Genomic DNA, 20459 nt, shown 5'->3' with positions numbered 1-20459 from the left:
AAGGATAAAAATCTTGTAATTTAAGTAGATTTATTTTCCTTTTAAAATATATGCATCTCTTATTTTATTTTACAAGAGCTTTTCTTGCAATGAAATTCTAATTGCAAGGCTAAGTATTCGAATTTTGGATCGTAATTTCAATTAATTCGATTTTCCTTTCGAATAAGTTTGTAGATTCTATCTTTTAGTTTCAAGTATTGAATCTGAAAATTCTTTGAAGTTTTCAATTTCTTTTACATATTCCCAAAATCTCGAAAATGTATTTTGAATTTTACTACATAATTCGCAGATTCGAATTTAATTTGATTGAGAATTTTTCTATCAATCATTTTGACTTGCAATATTTATTCATTTGCAAATTTTATATTGGGACTTTATATTTTGACTCTACCAAATTTGAATAATCGACTTGATATTACAATCACAGTTATAATAATCCTGTAAGTACATGTGTGTTTGCAAACAAAAGAGAGAGACAAAGTAGTTAAGCTACAGATTTTATAACTATTACCAAAATTAGTTCATATTAATCAGTTTATTCAACACTGATTAAAATTGAACTGAAAACCTGCAATACAAACTTACAACTTAACATTCAAAGTTTTAACAACAAGATTAAACAGAACATAAACTTACAACAAGTTTAATAAACTTAAACTTGATCAGAATGGCCAACAGAGCAGCCGTCAGAACCCAGATACAAAGCACTATGCATCAACAGCCTCTTTCATAGCAGCACCAGATCCAAGTTCAGCATTGAACTCAGATAACTCAGGAAGATCATCACTTTGACCACCAACACCAGCAGCAACTAATTCTTTTTCAATAATCATCTCACTTATACAATCAACATTGAGTTTAACAGCAGATTCCTCTTTAGTACTTTCCAACTTAGACTCTAATTGCACAAGCCTATCACACACCTCAATAAACTTGTCCTTAAGTCCCCTAATTTCAGTGTTGTTATCCTCAAACTTAGCTTTCGTTTCTTTGATAACATTCCTAAGAAGCTCATTTTCTCTAGTATAATCATGTGAGATTTCCTCTAGTGATTTATCAGAAGGGGTGAATCTATACGGTTGAACATCCTTAAAAGGCACTTTATGGACTACAAGTTCTTCAATACCCATGTATCAATCCTATCAGCATATATTCTAGGCATTGAAATATGAAATATCTCAAACACAGAGGTGAGTAACAATCCATAAGGCATATAGTCTTGTTGGTAAGCAAGAAACATGTTCAACAGTATCACATACAGCACATTGAACTCAATAGAATTAGTAACAAGCTAGTACATAACCTTCAAATCCACAAAGTCAAAGTACTGATCTTTCTTAGGCTGAGGCAAGATATTAGCTCTTAAGACAATAGCAAGTTGTTGATAAACATGAGTAAAGTGCTTAATGCTAATACCACATTTTTCAACACAAAGAGCCAGAGGTATCTCAGATTCACAAAAGAAACTCACATAAGTTTCAAATTCTTTTCTATCAAACTGAAATTTTCCATAAATATTGATACAGGGCTGGGGTATAGTATCAGGTTCAATTCTTAAAGCCCTATAGAGTATATCAACATCAACAAACACATGTTTACCACCAATAATAGTACTGAACTCAAACAAACCATTTTCATCTTTTCTGGTTATCATATTACTTTAAAATTCACCCATCAAGTAAGTGTGATAACTTTGGCCCCTATAGAAGACCAAGGTATCCCACTTGCTAGCCATTATAAGACCAAAAACTTCACCTTTTTGAGGCAAATACACCATCATACCAGGTTGGACAGATTTCATCATGTTACTCAGCTTGCCTATATTAGACAGATTAACCAGTTGAGGGACTCTAGGACCAATGGCAATGTGCTTCCACCTAGAGTAGGTGATGATAGGTGTTGTCCTAGGGTTAGATCGAGTTGTGTGGTGTATTTTGTTTGGATGTTTGGCCATTGCTTGAGGTTTGGTTTGGGGAAGGGTAGAAGTAAAATGGGTTTTTGATCTTTAAAAGTTTTGAGTTTGAGGTTTGTGTTTGATTGTTTTGGCTGTTTTGGTTGTTTTGGTGATAAGGTTTGTGTTTCTTGTTTTGGAAATGGGCAGATCTTTTGTTCTCATAAGGTGAAAAAGGAGAGTTTTGAGCATGGTTGAATTGGTTAGTTTCCATACCTTGAAGGAGAGATGGAAAATACTGTTTAGGGTTAGGGTTAGGGTTAGGAAGCCTTTGGAACTCCATGCAGGTGTGTGTATGGCTGATGTGTGATGTGTGAGTTTTGTTTGGTGTAAAGATGCTAAAAGGCAGATGCTATTTATAAGAAAAGAGGTGCAGTGCTTTTTGAGGAACAAAGGAATAAAAATCAAGGTAAGAAGGAAGCAACCCCACTTGTGTGTGTTAGTGTGCACAGATATGTCCCACATAAGTACAAGAAAATAAATGCATATAAGTACAAGAAACAAATAAGGCATGCAGTGCCCAAATTTTAGAAAAGTCAAAATGTCTCCTTTTTGTCTCATTTTTAAAAACACAGCACAAGATTCAAAAAGAGGGGACAAACTACTATTCATACACAGCAAAGAACTATCAGTCACATATAATTTAAATACCAAGCACATTAACCAAGAAAATCACATCATACAACCAAGCAAATAATTCAAACATTGCATAACACAGATTTCATAATTATGCAAATGTCCTAATTTTTCAAAGTGGCCATTGAACACACCAGTGATCAAGATACTGGGATGCTTAAATGCTCCCTAGCCATGTCTTTGTGTGTGGGCATAGTGTGTGAGTGACTCAAACTAAGTGATGCAATTTTACTAAGCATATTTCTAGTTCAGATCACTTAATTTAAATGAATATTCCACAGAGCTCACACAAGTATTGCATATAACAGCTAGCAAACTGATCAGCAAGCAATAAATAACCCAAGTACAATATCCAGGTAAGCACAGAGCAATAGAGATATCTTACACAATCATCAAGCATAAGATGACATCACATAATCAGTTGACTTTAAAAAATAGAGCATATATTTAAAAGTTCAAAAATGTCACATAGCAACAATCATCAATAGATAACATGAGCAATATTCATTCAATTGTAGATTAAGAATCAGGCATGTACCAAAATCAAGTAAACACAGCACATACGAATTATCACAAATATCAATCCATTTTAACTAAGATCGCATTATACACATGTTAACAGAGGTAATCACCATCAAATCTCAACCAACAATGATCCGACAGCCATCCCACAATCAACAAGCATCTGAACCGCGAAGTGTGTGGTGCAATATATATCTAAATGTGTTCTAAACTATAGGGGCCGACGCACAGTCGACTAGAACCTCTCACCTGAGTTCAAGCGCGTAGAACTGGCTTGAATCCTTACCTTTCCGAGCTAGTTAAGATGAAGAGGTTGAATTCTTTTAAGCTCCCTTGCCCAAACAGCTTTGATTTAGGCACAAATCACTCGCGTACAGCCTCGAATTTTCATGATGTAACGAGTCAAGCCATCTACGCGTCCGAAACAATCGATTCCTGCACAAAAACACTCGAATATGTTAGGGTTATACTGAAATATTCGTTTGAAGTATATAACAATTATTTGAGAATCTTGAATGCATGTTTTCACATTGTCTGTATATTATATATTGTAGACAATCTAGTATCAAATGGGATAGGAGAAGATTAGATTGTCGAACTCCTTATATATAATATAATAATGGTTCACAGTCCAAATGGTGTTAGACAAACCATTGGAACGACTGAAATTTTATTTGAAAATAGTTTATCTTGACTATTGAATAATACTTATATACTTTGTGTATATTGAACGGGATCAAAATAGTAGAATAATTGTTTCTTTAATTCTGACAATAAAGAACTATGATTCTACGATATTATTATTGCTTAGGTTCTTAATCCGGATATAGTGATTGACACTTGTATTTTAATGCACATGGTTTGATTTATACGTTAAGTAATTTATTTTAAATTGCGAATTTATATATTGGGCAATGACATTATATACAGAGTGGGATATTAACTATAAAAGGAAACCATGTCCGAAAAATATATTCGGGTGATGATGTCCTCTTAAAAGCTCATAAAGATAATTATGCTTTAGTCCTGCAGGCAGATTTGTTCTTGCATAATTATAAGGTTGAGTGGATGATCAAGGATAAAAGATATTGATTAAATTAATTGTTAGAAATTAATTTAACTAATGGACATGCGATATCTTAAACATGGGGAATTTATAAGCAATTAATATGGGAGCCGAATGAAATAATTAATTAACGGAATTAGGAAAGGTAGTGCAAATATTAATTCTTTAGTGGATTGACACTAGTACAAACTGAACTTTCTGCGTCGGTCAAATAACCCCTAAAGCGTCGGTTAAGTGGCGTAGCAAATGTAGGAGACGCTATAGGTATAGGCCTATAGCGTCGGTTAAACTGATGACGCTAAAGGTTAATTTTTGGCGTCGGTGGTCAATAATGCCGACGCTGTTGGTCTACTAATTGCGTCGGTTCTATGAAACGCCGACGCTATTGGTCTGACTATTTGCGTCGGTTCAGTTAAACGCCGACGCTGTTGGTCTACCTATTGCGTCGGTTCTGGAAAACGCCGACGCTGTTGATCTGAACTATTGCGTCGGTTCTGGAAAACGCCGACGCTGTTGATCTGACCAATTGCGTCGGCTGTGTGAACAACCGACGCCTAAAGTATAATTTTTAAAAAAAAATATTTTTTATTTTTTTTGTGAACATCTAGCAATTCAACATCATCATAACAATAACTTCAAGTCCCATAAGAAAAATGGACCATAAATTCGATCATATTAATAAGAAAATGTTACAAAGTATTATGAAAGTTTAATACATAAGAATAGGCATCTCGCGTAATATTTCAATACATGAAAACTTCAACTGAAATATTTGATACATCAGACTAGACTTGCTGTAATATTTAATGACATTGGGCCTTGCCCGGAATGTCATTGGAAGGCCTGACCTAATGGTCCATGATCCCTACTATAGCCTATATATATTCTTGTTCTCCTAACGCTGAAAGACACACCAAAACGAATTCTTCCTAAGGTTTGAGAGAGGCAGACGTTTTTCTCAAGGAGCCAGCTAGGGTTTTGAGTTTTTGGAGCTTTAAGGAGAGGCACACCTTGGGAGATCGAAGGCCACACTTCGTCCAAGGAGAGTCAGGGAATACAGTAGAAGACGTGGATTTTGAATCGCTTGTGCCGTAGCGATTAAGGTTAATATTCTTTTCGAACTTTTAATTAGTATCATAAAACGCAGGCCAAGGTCCGATTGTTCCAACAATGGCATCAGAGCGAGGTTGCGGTTCTGCGTTTTATGATATGTAGTCCATGTCATGATTATATATGCATGTATATAGTGGTTCTGTGATGCAGGTTGTTATCTACTATTATGGCCGTGTTTTAATTATTCTGTTATGCTTGGATTCCACGTGGTTTATCGTGGTTGTGTTGTAAATCACGAGGGTTAGTTTGATCTTGTAATTCAATTTGTAATTGTTTTAGATTATGATCTGATGTAATAGAATAGGCTGGTTCGTCTGTACAATTTGTATTTAATTGTTTGATCAACGGGGATGCAAGAAACAGAGATCTTCCGCTGCTGCGATCTGTTTTCGGGGGTGTTTCGCTGTTTTGGCCGTAACTTTTGCATACGATGTCCGATTTGGGCGAATAAGCACTTTTCGGGGACGGCAGAACAAGACGGACTACACTACAACCGGGGTAAGCTCAGGGTATATGATTTCGGAGGTGTTTTTTGGAATTTTTCGAGGCATTCTGAAGCCGTTTAGGCCTCCAAACGGGCTCTCGAAGTTTTCCGGAATTTTTCGAAGGATGAATTCGAAGCTGTTTTTCCGGGGCCATAATAGTGGATGTGTTTTTATTATGATTTACATACTTCTTGATTATTGTTATTATGTGTTTCTTGTCTATGTTGTTATGCCATGTGATACTAACCCTTCGCATGCTAGAATGATGTCACATCTGAATGAGATTGAGATCCTTGGTGCTGAGCTTGACGGGGAAACCCAGATTGAAATTATTCTTATGCGCTTGCCCAAGAGTTTTGAGCAGTTCCGCTTAAATTACAACATGAACAAGAGGTAGTATAGTCTTACGGAACTGCTGACGGAACTTCAGGCAGCTGAAGGATTATTTCGGCAGAGTGTTCAAGTGAATGTGGCTGAGAAAGGTTCTTCCTCTAAGCCGAAAGGTAATAAGAAGAAGAAAAAGGATCATACACAGAAAGCTGTGAAGGCAGTGAGAGTTCAAGGTGGTGTGAAAATGCCTATGGGAAAGTGCTACCGGTGCAAGCAGTCGGATCACTGGAAACAGGATTGTCCTATTCCTAAGAAGACAAACAATACTGGTATGTTTCTTTCTCTAGTTACATAAAGATTTATAGCGGCTATATCTACGAGCACTTGGTGTGTAGATACAAGAGCCACTGATCATGTTTGTAACTGTATGCAGGGGTTCCAGCAATCCAGAATGCTTAGAGATGGTGAGATATACGTGTTCATGAGAGATGCTACGAAAGTAGCAGTAGTTGCAGTAGGAGTTATTCATTTATCTTTTGGTTCTGATAAGATTTTGGTTTTGAACAATGGTCTTTATGTACCTTCTTTTAGAAGGAATTTGATTACGGTTTCTATTATGATGAATAAATGGATTATATGTTCTAGTACATTGCAAGATAATTTGTATATAATTAATCCTAGTCAACCTGCACTGCACCTACAACATAGGGTATTGAACAACACATCTTCTACCTCTACTAAAAGAAAGGATCCTTCTAGTTTGAACCAAACATATCTTTGGCACTTGAGATTAGGTCATATTAACTTGAGGAGGATTCAAAGACTGGTAGTAGACGGGCCTTTAGGCTCATTGGCAGTGGAGCCATTTCCAGTTTGTGAATCCTGCTTGGAAGGTAAAATGACCAATAGGCCTTTCAAGGCAAAGGGGAATAGAGCCAAAGAAGTGTTAGAATTGGTTCACTCTGATTTATGTGGACCCATGAATATCCAAGCAAGAGGTGGTTATGAGTATTTTGTCACTTTCATTGACGATTATTATATGGGTACGGTTATTTGTTATGTCCTAAGTCTGAGTGCTTTGATAAATTCAAAGAGTACAAAGCTAAAACAGAGAAGCGACATAATAAAAGTATCAATTCACTATGATCAGATCGTGGTGACGAATACTTGCTTGGGGAATTCACGGAATATTTATGAGAGAATGGGATAGAATCCTAGTTAACTGCACCAGGCACACCCCAGCAGAACGGTGTAGCAGACAAAAGGAACCGGACTCTTTTAGAGAGTATTAGATCGATGATGAGTTATTCGGACTTACCTAAGTCGTTTTGGGGACATGCCTTAGAGACAACAGCTTATCTTCAGAACTTAGTACCTTCTAAGTAGGTTTCAAAAACCCCCTTAGAATTGTGGACCGGGCACAAACCGAGTCTAAGACACATTCGTATATGGGGTTGTCCAGCACATGTGCCGAACAAGAACGCGACTAAGCTAGAATCTCGTACAAAAGTAAAGTTGTTTGTAGGCTACCCCATGGGAACAAAAGGTTATTTATTTTATAGTCCTAAGAATCGGGATGTCACTGTTAGCACCAATACAAGATTCTTAGCAGAAGACTATATAATTAATCACAAACCCATAAGTAGTATCGTTTTAGAAGAACTAGTGGGAGGGACGAATAATGAACCTGTAGTACAAGTAGAAAAACCACAACAGACTGTACAATCTGTCACTAATACCGTACCAGTTCCTCGTCGTAGTGGGAGGGTTGTTTGACAGCCTGATAGATTCATGTTTTTGGGAGAGTCTTCGGACTTGGTCTCTGGTGAACATGATGATGATCCCCGGACATACGAAGAGGCAATACAAGACGAAGATGCAAATCTTTGGCAAAAGGCAATGGATTCTGAGATGGAATCAATGTATTCTAATCAGGTCTGGGAGCTCGTGGAACCACCCAAAGGTGTAAAACCTATTGGATGTAAGTGGATCTACAAGAAAAATAGGGGATCAGATAAAAAGGTGAAAGCTTGGAAAGCAAGACTTGTTGCGAAAGGGTATACTCAGAAAGAAGGTATCGATTATGAGGAAACCTTTTCGCCGGTGGTCATGCTTAAGTCAATCCGTATTCTTTTATCTATAGCAGCTCATCTCAATTATGAGATTTGGCAAATGGATGTCAAGACAACTTTCCTTAATGGAAGTCATGAAGAAACCATCTATAAGCAGCTGATAACTGGTATTTATACACACTTATAGGCCTTCATTTCCACTTAAATTGGTTGGTTGTACTTAAGTGTTTAGTGTCTTTTGATGTGTTTTTAGTGTTTTTCTGTGCAGGTCACGAGTTGAGGTGATGAAGTGATTTTCTCTCATTTTAGGTTGTTTTTGGTGCATTAATTGCAAGAATAGAGAATTGTGGATTCATCACGACTTGGGATTTTGTGGGTACATCTTCTACAAACCCTCACGAGAACACACTCGTCCACTAGAGCTGTCTAGGGGTTTAAAGGGCTTGTTGCATGTGCTAAATGCAACCGTGATCACCTACGGAAGTGGTACTAGAGCGAGGAAGGGCATGCACGCGAGAACGAACTAAAAAACGAAGAAACGGGCTGCCAGTGGCAGACAGTAGCGCGCCCGCGCTAGATCTTAGCGCGCCCGCGCTAGCTACTGTCCCACTAGCGCGCCTGCGCTAGTTTAGCGCGGCCGCGCCCAGCAGAGTTGTTCCGGGCCGATTTTTGCAGCTTTTCTGATGGATTTTAGCAGCGGTCAAGGCCCGGTTGACTTGGTCAATGTATCTAATTTCTCATGTGTAAAAACCCTAGCCTCACTTGTATCGTAGAATATCGGAATATAGTTTTATCAGTTTTTCTCTTGTAATAAAACACATTAGTGAATTGTATTGGATCGTTCTTCGGGAGGAAGTGACAGTTTCGAGCGAGATCGTGAACATCAATTCTGTAACGTTGTGTTCTTATTTATTAATTCAAGCAATTGTCTTATGTTTAATTCTCGTCTTTTATTTATCATGTTTTCATTAGAACCCATGATGTCGATTAGTTCGATTAAGAACTAACCGCCTTCATGGGATTCTAATGGACTTATCGATGTAGTCTAGTAAAGAATATTAATTGCTTGATTTTGTGACGTACAATGATTTCTTTGCATGCGCCGTGCTTATTCTTCTTAGGAGCGTAGCTAACTTCTAAGTTGTTTGTTAATTCTTTCTGAAGCGAGACTGGATGATTGAATTTAGAACTATGCCATGTAAACATAGGATTATGTGAATGAAGCATAATTTGTGGTAGACTTGAACTATTTTTATCACCCTGTGTAATCATGATAGATGACCTGTTATTAAACCTCTCTGCTTACACTACCGCTATAGAGATATAGGGTCTGAGCTTTGTTGGTGTCCATGAGATCTCTGTCTTAATTGTGGATTTTGATTGGTATGATATGTGTGCAACGAGAGTTGGCATGTATTACTTTCGTGTTGTCTGATTAGGATCAACAGTCGCATATTAATCAGTAATTTCAATTCTAGATGAATTCGATAATGAAGTTAGAATCCCATGTGTTTTCCTATTCTGATTTTGATTAGTAAATTTAGTTATTAGTATAAAAGAACACATCCTTGTTAATTGTCTTAGCAGTGAAAATTACTCATACATTGTTGCATAGGTGCGTATTCTTAATTCACCAGTCTCTGTGGGAACGAACAAATATATTACTTGTGATCACGTGCGCTTGCGTGTAGATTTTTGCGAACAAGTTTTTGGCGCCGCTGCCGGGGACTCGGTGTTAATTAATTAGTTTATGTACTTGTCATCAGTGTGCATTAAAATTCACTGACTAGGATTCTATTCTCTTCTCACTTTTCTTTTCTTTTCTTTATTTCAGGTACTTGGGTCGCGTTTATGCTAACACGTTCTAAAGCTCGTAAGGAAGCAATTGATTCATCTTCTTCTTCTGATTCTGAAACAATGGATTATGCAAGGACAGCAGTTGGTGAGGCGTCACATGAATTTTCTCGTTTGAAAATCAATGATAATCAGGCTGACACAATTGAGCCAGCGATATCAGCCAGGGGTATTCGAATTAAGCCATCAATCATTCTCAGGCTGCAGGATACTATTCAATTTGGGGGGTCTGTTCTTGAGGACCCAAACCTGCATCTAAGGAAATTCGAGGAATTCAGTATTGCATTGGATTTCAATATCGGACCTAAGGATCTGGTGAAGCTGAGACTCTTTCCATTCACGCTACGTGATGTAGCACGATCGTGGTTTCTCTCTCTCTCTCTCGGCAAGCACTACTAATAGCTGGAACAAGTTGGAGAAAATATTCTGTACCAGGTTTTATCCTCTAATTAAAGTATCAGCTATCAGAAACACCGAAAGTAAATTCTCTCAATTCTCGGGAGAATATCTTTGTTTAGCTTGGGACCGGTTCAAGAAGATTCTCGAAAATCTCAATGAAGGTGGCATGCCTCCTGGAATGGCAATTCATTATTTCTACAGGGGTCTTAATGGTCAATGTAGAGCAGTGTTAGACGTGGCAGCTGGAGGAAATCTGTGGAGCAAGAGCTTCGATGATGCTTACGAACTGATAGAGAACCTGGCTGCTGCTGAGCACAGAGACCTGTTCGCACAAAATCACGCAAGTGTACGTGGTCACAAGTAATATAGAATATTATTCAAGTTCGTACCCACAGAGACTGGTGTATTCAGAAATATGCACTTATGCACCAATGTATGATTATTATTCAATGCTTGGACAAGTATCAAATTGGGTTTTGGTTTTCTACTTAACTAATCCTAATTGAATTATGAAACTAAAAATTATCAACTAAGAGAATACGATTTACTAATGAGAATAAAACATGGGATTCTAGCTTCATTAACAACTTCATTCAGAGTTCTACCTTATTCGATTGTAATGGTTGATAACTAATCAGATAACACGAGACTGATACACGCTAACTGTCGTTATACGTGCACCATACTGCTACACATCCACAATTAAGATAGAAGGTAAACAGACACCAATTATGCTTAGACCCTATATGTCTATAGAATTTGAAAACATAACGGTTGAAGAGCAAGTTATCTATCGAGATTACATAGGGCGATGCAAGATGGGTAAAATCACATCACAAGTCATGTTATCGGAACACGAAACCTATGCTCGCATGGCAAGTTCTAAATCAATATATTCACTGTCGCTTCAATAAAGATTAACAAGCAATCTTAGATGTTAGCTACGCATCCAAGATGAATAAGCACAACCAATACGAGGAAATCAAACCATCACATATGAACAAGGCAAATTAACTACTGAAATTCATCGATAAATCCGCTAAAATCCCATGACAATGATTAGTTCCTAATCGAACTTCTCATCATCATGGGTTCGAATGTAAACATGGTACGGAATAGGAAAAACAAAATCAAAGTACTAGAACAAGAGTTAAGAAACAAATCCGAAACGAGCATCCAAAGTTACGCCTACTTCGAAGAATTACAAAAGTGAAAGTATGAAATTGATCTTGATCTTCTCCGTAGCCGTCACGTGCTCCTTAGAATGAATCTAGGTTGTGTTTTAAGTCCCCCAAGCCTTCCTTTAAGTTTCCCAGCTAACGGGCCTTCAAACGGATCAAAAACGGGCAAAACGGGCCAAAATTCCCGCTCAGGTCGTGGGGCGGCCGCGCCAGAATTGGGGCGGGCGCGCCAAATCAGCAGCCCTGACACCCAACCTTGTCACGTCCATAACTTTCCCCTCGTGCATCCGATTGCTTCGCCGTTTTTTTTCAATTAAAGCTATGATTCCCCTCTTCGTTCTCCTTCCAAGAAACCTACACAACAACACACTAAAACATATCAAAAATATCAAAAGCTTGAGGCCATTCCATCAATTTAAGCCAAAACGAAGGCTTCCAAGTGGATATAAAATCCACTTATCACACCCCCAAACTTAAACTGATGCTTGTCCTCAAGCATAGACACACACAAATACTACTAATGCAATGCATGAATGCAACTACGTGCCTACATCTAATCAAATCATGAAGTGTAATCCGTGTTAACATAGCATCCTCAGAATATGCAACATTCTCGGCATTCCTCTCTCTCACATATTAGCCATGTACTCTTCTACTACAAGTGTGAAGTGCGTCGTGTGTGCTCGCATGCTCTCTAGTGAAACAAAACAAAGACTATCAAACTTCAACAGAGTCCTCGATATGAGCCGTTAATCAGAATAAGGTTTAAACACTTCTTTACTAAAGAGTCAACTACAATTTAGGGTCACCAAAAGAATTCTATGCCTCTCCTATTTTTCTATTTTTTTTTTTACTAAGTCTAAGGTTGGGACGCTTCTCAGTGTAAGTGAGTCACGACCGCCATTCGACTTCGCTTATTCTCTTTTTTTTTTCTCTGTTTTTTTTTTTTTTTGTTTTGTTTATCAAGTAATTCTCCAGTAATCAAGGGTTGTGAAAAGTCACCAAGAATTTGCTTATTCTAATACATTTGCACTTAATACCAGCACAAGTACATGGATCGTCCCTTTCACATGACATTGCATTCTACCCATTGATCTCAAAGGAGTACTGATAAATTTTTATTCTTTTTTTTTTCTTCTTTTTTTTTTTTTTTTAGAAAGGCATATTCATCCCTTAACTCCCCCAAACTTAAGATTTACAAACTCTAAGTTCAGAAAGGGAATAATCCAAACTCTACGCCCGACTCAACGCAAGGACTCAAGAAATAAGTTAGTCTAAGTCTTGTCTCTAGAGCATAAGTGTAATTACAATTTTCACACAAGTAATTTCCAAATAACAAGGCATCACAAATGAGCAAGACTACTAGCCAAGGAATTATGCACATAACTCATCATAGGACATCAACTTGGGAAACAACTTCAAGATTCATGCACATGCAACTATATGAACTACTAACACCTACTAACACAAGCATATATATATAAACAAAACTAACTAATATGTAACAATATGAAAGAATATGCTAAACTATATGCAACATGCAACCTATATGAACACACACTACTACTAGTCCTTAGATTACCACCCCCAAACTTAAAATATTCAATGTCCTCATTGAAGATGATAAAAAGGATCGAATGTACCTAGAAGTCGGGAGGATCACCCTCCTCGGGTGGAGGATCAGGTGGTCGAGACACCATGCCATCTCCAAACACTGGCCAATCAACCTCAACACCAGTGGCTCGAAAAGCACTCCCAAGAGCCTGAGTCAAATCCTCTGCAAAACGGTGGTGAATGTCATGCATGTCATCTATGCGCCGTGACAACCTTCTAAACTGCACATCACTTAAGAGATCCGGTGGTAGTTTGAGTACGAGATTGGGAGCTTCTTCAATAGATGGTTTAAGATGCTCCTTAAAATTCTTAAGCTCTGCTCCTCCTTCATCTTCGAAATCAGAATCCCGTGATAAGACTCTCTCTAAGGTACCTGGCCTTAGCTTTTGCTCCATCTCAGAATTTTCAACAGCTTCTAGTGGCTCCACCTTAAAGCATTCTTCTTCATCGGTTGGAAATTTCATTGCGTTGAACACCTTAAAAGTGACACTCTGATCTTGAACTCTCATTGTAAGCTCTCCTTTTTGCACATCGATCAAAGTTTGGCCTGTAGCTAAGAAAGGCCTTCCCAAGATAATGGGAATCTTCTTATCCTCCTCGAAGTCTAGAATGACAAAATCAGCAGGGAAGATGAGCTTATCCACTTTAACCAAGACGTCTTCCACTATACCTCTCGGGTATGTGATGGACCGATCAGCCAGTTGTAAGTACATGTTTGTAGGTTTCGGCTCCGGCAGACCAAGTTTCTTGAAGACAGATAATGGCATCAGATTAATGCTAGCTCCCAAGTCACATAAACACTTGTCGAATGACAATGGTCCAATGGTACACGGTATTGTGAAACTCCCCGGATCTTTCAGCTTCGGAGGCAATTTCTGCTGCAACACCGCACTGCACTCCTCGGTCAAAGCTACAGTCTCCAATTCCTCAAGTTTAAGTTTCCGAGATAGAATACCTTTCATGAATTTAGCATAACTTGGCATCTGTTCTAGAGCTTCCGCAAAAGGTATATTGATTTGTAATTTCTTGAAAACCTCTAGAAATTTAGCGAATTGCTTATCGAGCTTATGCTTCTGAAGTCTCTTCGGAAAAGGTGGAGGTGGATACACTTGCTTGACCCCAATATCAGCTTTCGGGCTAGATTTCTCGGCTGAATCCTTGCTTGCTTCCTCGTTGATTTTATTTTTGTCAGCTTCAACAACAGTTTTTTCACTATCTGACTTAGATGAGAGCACGGGTGTTTCAACCTGTTGATCACTCTCTTCCTTGTTTTGCTCTGTTGCTGATTCTTTTTCCTTCGTAACCTTTCTGGACCTTAAGGTGACAGCCTGTACCTGTTCCTTCATCTCTTTCTTACCCGGATTGGCCTCGGTATCACTAGGAAGCGTTCCTTGTGGTCTGTTTATCAACGCGTTAGCAATCTGCCCAATCTGATTCTCCAAAGTTTTGATTGACACCGATTGGCTTTTAATCATTAATTTCATCTCTTCCCATTCAGATCGTTCGTTGGAAGACTGTCCAGTCACCCCATGATTTTGTTGCTGGAATCCAGGTGGATGGAATTGCTGCTTCGGTGCAAACTGTTGTTGAAAACCAGAGGGGTTGAAAGGTCTAGCTCCTTGCTGCTGAAACTGTTGTTGCTGTTGTGGCATGAAGTTCTGATTATTGCTCCAGCTGAAATTCGGATGATTTCGATTATTCGGGTGATAAGTAGCCGGAGCTGGCTGCTGAGATCGCTGAAAATTGCTCACAAACTGAGCTGACTCGCTAGATATGGCACACTGATCAGTGGAATGTGTACCCGCACAAAGCTCACAAACTGAAGGTGGTTGCTGAATCCCCAAGTTTACCAAAGAATCCATCTTCATAGTAAGAGCCTTAATTTGAGCAGTCAAGGCTGTAGTAGCATCAACATCCAGAATCCCTGCTGCTTTGCCCTGATGAAGACGCTGAGTAGGATTCTGATATTCATTTGCAGCCATCATCTCGATCAACTCATAAGCCTCCTCATAGCTCTTAGTCAATAGAGCTCCACCTGATGCTGCATCGAGCATTGGTCTCGATTGAGGACCCAAGCCATTATAGAAGCAATTGATAACCATCCAATCAGGCATCCCATGATGTGGGCACTTCCGAAGCATCTCCTTGTAGCGTTCCCATGCTTCACAAAAAGTTTCACCAGATAGCTGAGAGAATTGAGTGATAGCATTCCTTAGTGCAGCTGTTTTGGCCATAGGGAAGAACTTAGAAAGAAATTTCTGAGCCAGATCCTCCCATGTCGTAATAGATCCTGCAGGAAGAGAATGTAACCATCCCTTAGCTTTATCCCTCAGAGAAAACGGGAACAACCTCAATTTAATGGCATCTTCCGTAACACCATTGAACTTGAAAGTGTCACAGATCTCAATGAAGTCTCGAATATGCATATTAGGATCCTCTGTCGGAGAACCCCCAAACTGTACTGAGTTCTGTACCATCTGAATAGTGCTAGGTTTGATTTCGAAAGTGTTGGCCTGAATCGCTGGCCTGACAATGCTCGACTGAATGTCATTGATTTTTGGCTCAGAGAAAGCCTTAAGAGCCTTAGTATCGTTAACTGCTGGTGGTTGATCATCCATCGTATCAATCTCTATCGTTTCTTCCTTAATTAATGCTTCCTTACGAGCCTGAGAACGTGTTCGCATACACGTCCCTCAAGTACCTGAAACACACACAACGAACTAAGGTGAGAAAAGAATCCAAGTCACTGAACTTTAACGACCACTAATGACAAGCACATAAACTAAAATATAACACCGAGTCCCCGGCAGCGGCGCCAAAAACTTGTTCGCACAAAATCACGCAAGTGTACGTGGTCACAAGTAATATAGAATATTATTCAAGTTCGTACCCACAGAGACTGGTGTATTCAGAAATATGCACTTATGCACCAATGTATGATTATTATTCAATGCTTGGACAAGTATCAAATTGGGTTTTGGTTTTCTACTTAACTAATCCTAATTGAATTATGAAACTAAAAATTATCAACTAAGAGAATACGATTTACTAATGAGAATAAAACATGGGATTCTAGCTTCATTAACAACTTCATTCAGAGTTCTACCTTATTCGATTGTAATGGTTGATAACTAATCAGATAACACGAGACTGATACACGCTAACTGTCGTTATACGTGCACCATACTGCTACACATCCACAATTAAGATAGAAGGTAAACAGACACCAATTATGCTTAGACCCTATATGTCTATAGAATTTGAAAACATAACGGTTGAAGAGCAAGTTATCTATCGAGATTACATAGGGCGATGCAAGATGGGTAAAATCACATCACAAGTCATGTTATCGGAACACGAAACCTATGCTCGCATGGCAAGTTCTAAATCAATATATTCACTGTCGCTTCAATAAAGATTAACAAGCAATCTTAGATGTTAGCTACGCATCCAAGATGAATAAGCACAACCAATACGAGGAAATCAAACCATCACATATGAACAAGGCAAATTAACTACTGAAATTCATCGATAAATCCGCTAAAATCCCATGACAATGATTAGTTCCTAATCGAACTTCTCATCATCATGGGTTCGAATGTAAACATGGTACGGAATAGGAAAAACAAAATCAAAGTACTAGAACAAGAGTTAAGAAACAAATCCGAAACGAGCATCCAAAGTTACGCCTACTTCGAAGAATTACAAAAGTGAAAGTATGAAATTGATCTTGATCTTCTCCGTAGCCGTCACGTGCTCCTTAGAATGAATCTAGGTTGTGTTTTAAGTCCCCCAAGCCTTCCTTTAAGTTTCCCAGCTAACGGGCCTTCAAACGGATCAAAAACGGGCAAAACGGGCCAAAATTCCCGCTCAGGTCGTGGGGCGGCCGCGCCAGAATTGGGGCGGGCGCGCCAAATCAGCAGCCCTGACACCCAACCTTGTCACGTCCATAACTTTCTCCTCGTACATCCGATTGCTTCGCCGTTTTTTTTCAATTAAAGCTATGATTCCCCTCTTCGTTCTCCTTCCAAGAAACCTACACAACAACACACTAAAACATATCAAAAATATCAAAAGCTTGAGGCCATTCCATCAATTTAAGCCAAAACGAAGGCTTCCAAGTGGATATAAAATCCACTTATCAAGACCTAAAGTGGAAAATTCGAAAAGAGAAAGAATCAGAGGATGATGAAGCGGTCGAAGTCACTCAGGAACTTCAGATGACTAATTGGCACAGAATTAGAGCTCACTCCGACTCAATTCCTAATGCATGTGGAGACACTTGTCCTCTACTTTCTACCAGTGCGAGTAGCCAATCTGTAATTCAATCACCTGCTGATTCAACATTGAATGAAGCACAATACCGAAGGATAATCCGGCGTATTGACGCGGTTGAAGAACGAATCGGTCGCTTTGCTGATATATTAACGGACTCTCTTGCTGAAGCATTCTTAGCACTAGATGTTAATGTTACTTGGAATTCGTTTGGTTATGGAACGAGGTATCCTCCACAGGATACTTCATCGGAATCGGATTAATTCTGGACTTCACGTCGAGCTAACGACGTTAAACAAGCGCTTCGTGGGAGGCAACCCGCGCATTGGAACCATGTTGTACCGTTGTAAACCTCAAAAACGCAAAAAAACGAAAAAATTTGACCCTGGGTGGCAGACACTAGCGCGCCCGCGCTACAGTGTACAGCGCGCCCGCGCTACACTTAGCGCGGCCGCGCTACTGTCTGCCTAGGAATCGATTTTTTCACCAAAAATATTTTATTTTCCGTTTTTAAAAGCCCACAATCCTAATTTTGCATGCCTAGCCCGAAATATATCCTCCATAACCCTAACTCAGCTCTCAAAATCCTATATAAACACAAAATCCATCTCCAATTCCTATTCTAATTCTATAAACCCTACTTATATATATACACCTCCATACACACAACCACCATCAAATCTCTCAAACCCACTACACACAACTCTCTTGCAACTTTCGATCTCTATCAATGGCACCCAAAAGAGCCCGAAGATCACAAGGACCAAGCACCCAAGCCCCTACATCTAGCGATTCTTCCTCGATGGGTGAGGTTGAATTCACCTCCGATGGTGCACGAACCGAGTTTCAACGGCTTATGAATAAGTCGATAGTCAAGGAGAGGGGATTCTTACCCACAGCTGAAGATGGGGATCTCTTAAGCATGATTCAAGAAAGGGGATGGGAGTCTTTTTGCGAGGCTCCGGAGGCGGTTCCCTTGGCCATTATTCGCGAGTTCTATGCTAATGCCAAGGAGAATCGCGATGGTTTCACGGTGGTGCGAGGAACCCGTGTGGAGTATAGTGCGGAGGCGATCCGTAGAGTGATTGGGGGGCGTGCCAAGCGCCGTAATGAAGAAGATTGGGTTGTAGAGAGGATTGGGCGTGCCAAACGCCGGTTTGACGAGGATCCGGTTGATCTTGAGTGGTTGGTGTATGATATGTGTGTGCCGGATACGAGTTGGAAGATGACGGCACCTCCTTTGCCGGCACATGTTTCTTTTCCGGCAGCCGCTTTGAACCGGTATGCGAAGGCGTGGAACGCCTTCATCTGTGCTAACATCATGCCATCTTCACATGGGCATGAGGTGACGGTGGATAGAGCTATTCTGCTCTTTGGGATTGTCTCGGACAAGTATATTGATCTGGGACATGTGATTCATCAGGGGATTCTGAGGTTCTTACAAGGAGGAACCACTGGTGCCATTCCGTACGGCACAATTGTTACAAAGCTATGTCGAGCAAGCGGTGTTCGTTGGCCAGCCAACGAGCAATTACAGTTACCAGCAGCACCGCTTGATCATTCGGCGATCAGCCGGATGACGGAGTGGGAAGGAGGAGTTCCCCACCCTCGAGGCCTCGGTTACATATATGATGAGATGCCAGGGGGACGTCCAGGGTTCATTAGGAGGGAGCGTACTAGAGCTTCTGGAGCTGGTACTTCTCAAACGGAGAGGAGCTCCGAACCGATGGGAGATGTTCATTATCGCCGGCTAGCGAGACGGATGGACACTATGCATGACATCCACCAGAGGTTTGCATTTGACTTGACACAAGCTCTTGGTAATGCTTTCCAGGCACAGGGGGTCACAGTTCAGTGGCCAGTATTCGGAGCAGGGATGCAGTATCCTCCACCTGATTCACCTCCAGCAGAGGAGGGGGAGGACTCGGACTCCGAGTAGGTATGTGGGTGCTCTAGCCTTTTTACCGCTTTCAATGGGGATATTGAAAATTTTAAGTTTGGGGGTGGTAATCTAAGGAAGAGCATAGTATTGTAATTATGTTTATTATTGCATGTGTTAGTTAGTTCATGTAGTTCACGTTTATTTTATTTTGCTTTGATTATTTCTCACGTTTTTTTTTATTTTTTTCATGTTTAGAGCTAATTGTCGTAGTTAGTATCACGAGCAATTGCATGAATTATGAAGTATAAGCCAAGTTAATTGCCTATGATGAGTTATGTGCGTAGTTCTTGATTAGTAGTTTCAATTGCAATGCTAGGTTAGTACTTGGAAATTGCTTGTGTTGGAAATTGTAATTCACATATGTTCTTGAGATAGGATTTAGACGAAATTCCATGAATTCTAGGATTGAATTGAGCACCCTTCAGCTTAAGTCTGTAAATCTTAAGTTTGGGGGAACTGAGGAGTAAATATGCCTTTCTAGAAAAAAAAAAGAAAAAAAAAAGAGTAGTAAATAAATTCACTAAAAAAAATAAGTGGTAGAATTAACTAGATTGAGCTCATTAGTACTCGAGTAACTAAGTCTGAGGGGACTTTGTGCCTAACAACCTAAAGCCCTTCGTGGTTTGGGATTGTTGACCCAACGCTCGCTACATGGGTACTAGTGCATAAATCTTTAGGGATCTCAACCATTGCACAGTTAAATAAACCACTAGAATAAAGTGAATAATTGGTGTGTGAAGTCTTGTGGTGTTCGTAACGCAATTACACTGCGAAGCGCTCTGACCTTAGACCGAGCAATGAATCACCAATAATTAAAAAAAAAAAATATAGTGAATAAAATAGAAGGGTGTGGACATTCTTTGGGACCTTGGCTTTTTGTTGGACTTGAGTGACGGGGTGTTAGTTTTAAACTTTTACGATTCTTGATTGGGATTCTGTGGGAGTAGTAGTTTTTGTCTTGTCTCAATAAAAGAGCATGCTTGCACACACTGGCACTCCACACTTGTAAATAGAAGAGT

At 39.5% G+C, this 20459-nt stretch overlaps 1 protein-coding gene and 1 non-coding gene across 2 annotated transcripts; one reads left to right on the top strand and one right to left on the bottom strand.

Annotated features, from left to right (window-relative positions):
* Nucleotides 1-13252: 13252 nt before the first annotated feature.
* On the bottom strand, nucleotides 13253-15457 carry LOC135151483 (uncharacterized). Its single transcript, XM_064089946.1, has 3 exons — nucleotides 14856-15457; nucleotides 13838-14600; nucleotides 13253-13699 (listed from the first exon to the last, which is right to left on the bottom strand). Exons 1-3 carry the CDS (start codon nucleotides 15455-15457, stop codon nucleotides 13253-13255), a joined length of 1812 nt encoding a protein of 603 aa, XP_063946016.1.
* Nucleotides 15336-15442, top strand: LOC135151895 (small nucleolar RNA R71). Its single transcript, XR_010290802.1, has one exon. It is a non-coding gene; the product is annotated as a small nucleolar RNA R71 (small nucleolar RNA).
* Nucleotides 15458-20459: the final 5002 nt, after the last annotated feature.

This window comes from Daucus carota, chromosome 3 (assembly GCF_001625215.2).
Source record: "Daucus carota subsp. sativus chromosome 3, DH1 v3.0, whole genome shotgun sequence".
NCBI classification, from domain to species: domain Eukaryota; kingdom Viridiplantae; phylum Streptophyta; class Magnoliopsida; order Apiales; family Apiaceae; genus Daucus; species Daucus carota.
Note: the sequence above shows the minus strand (reverse complement) of the source record. Positions and strands in the feature narration are given on the sequence as shown.

Excerpts from the sequence above, each read along its gene's own strand:
- LOC135151483 (XM_064089946.1), bottom strand. The coding sequence starts at position 15,457 with ATGGCCAAAACAGCTGCACTAAGGAATGCTATCACTCAATTCTCTCAG. Across the intron at positions 14,601-14,855 it reads ATGCCACAACAGCAACAACA|TGATACCGAGGCCAATCCGG; the intron begins GTTTCAGCAGCA and ends AACGCTTCCTAG. Across the intron at positions 13,700-13,837 it reads TCATCTTCCCTGCTGATTTT|GTGTTCAACGCAATGAAATT; the intron begins GTCATTCTAGAC and ends GTCACTTTTAAG.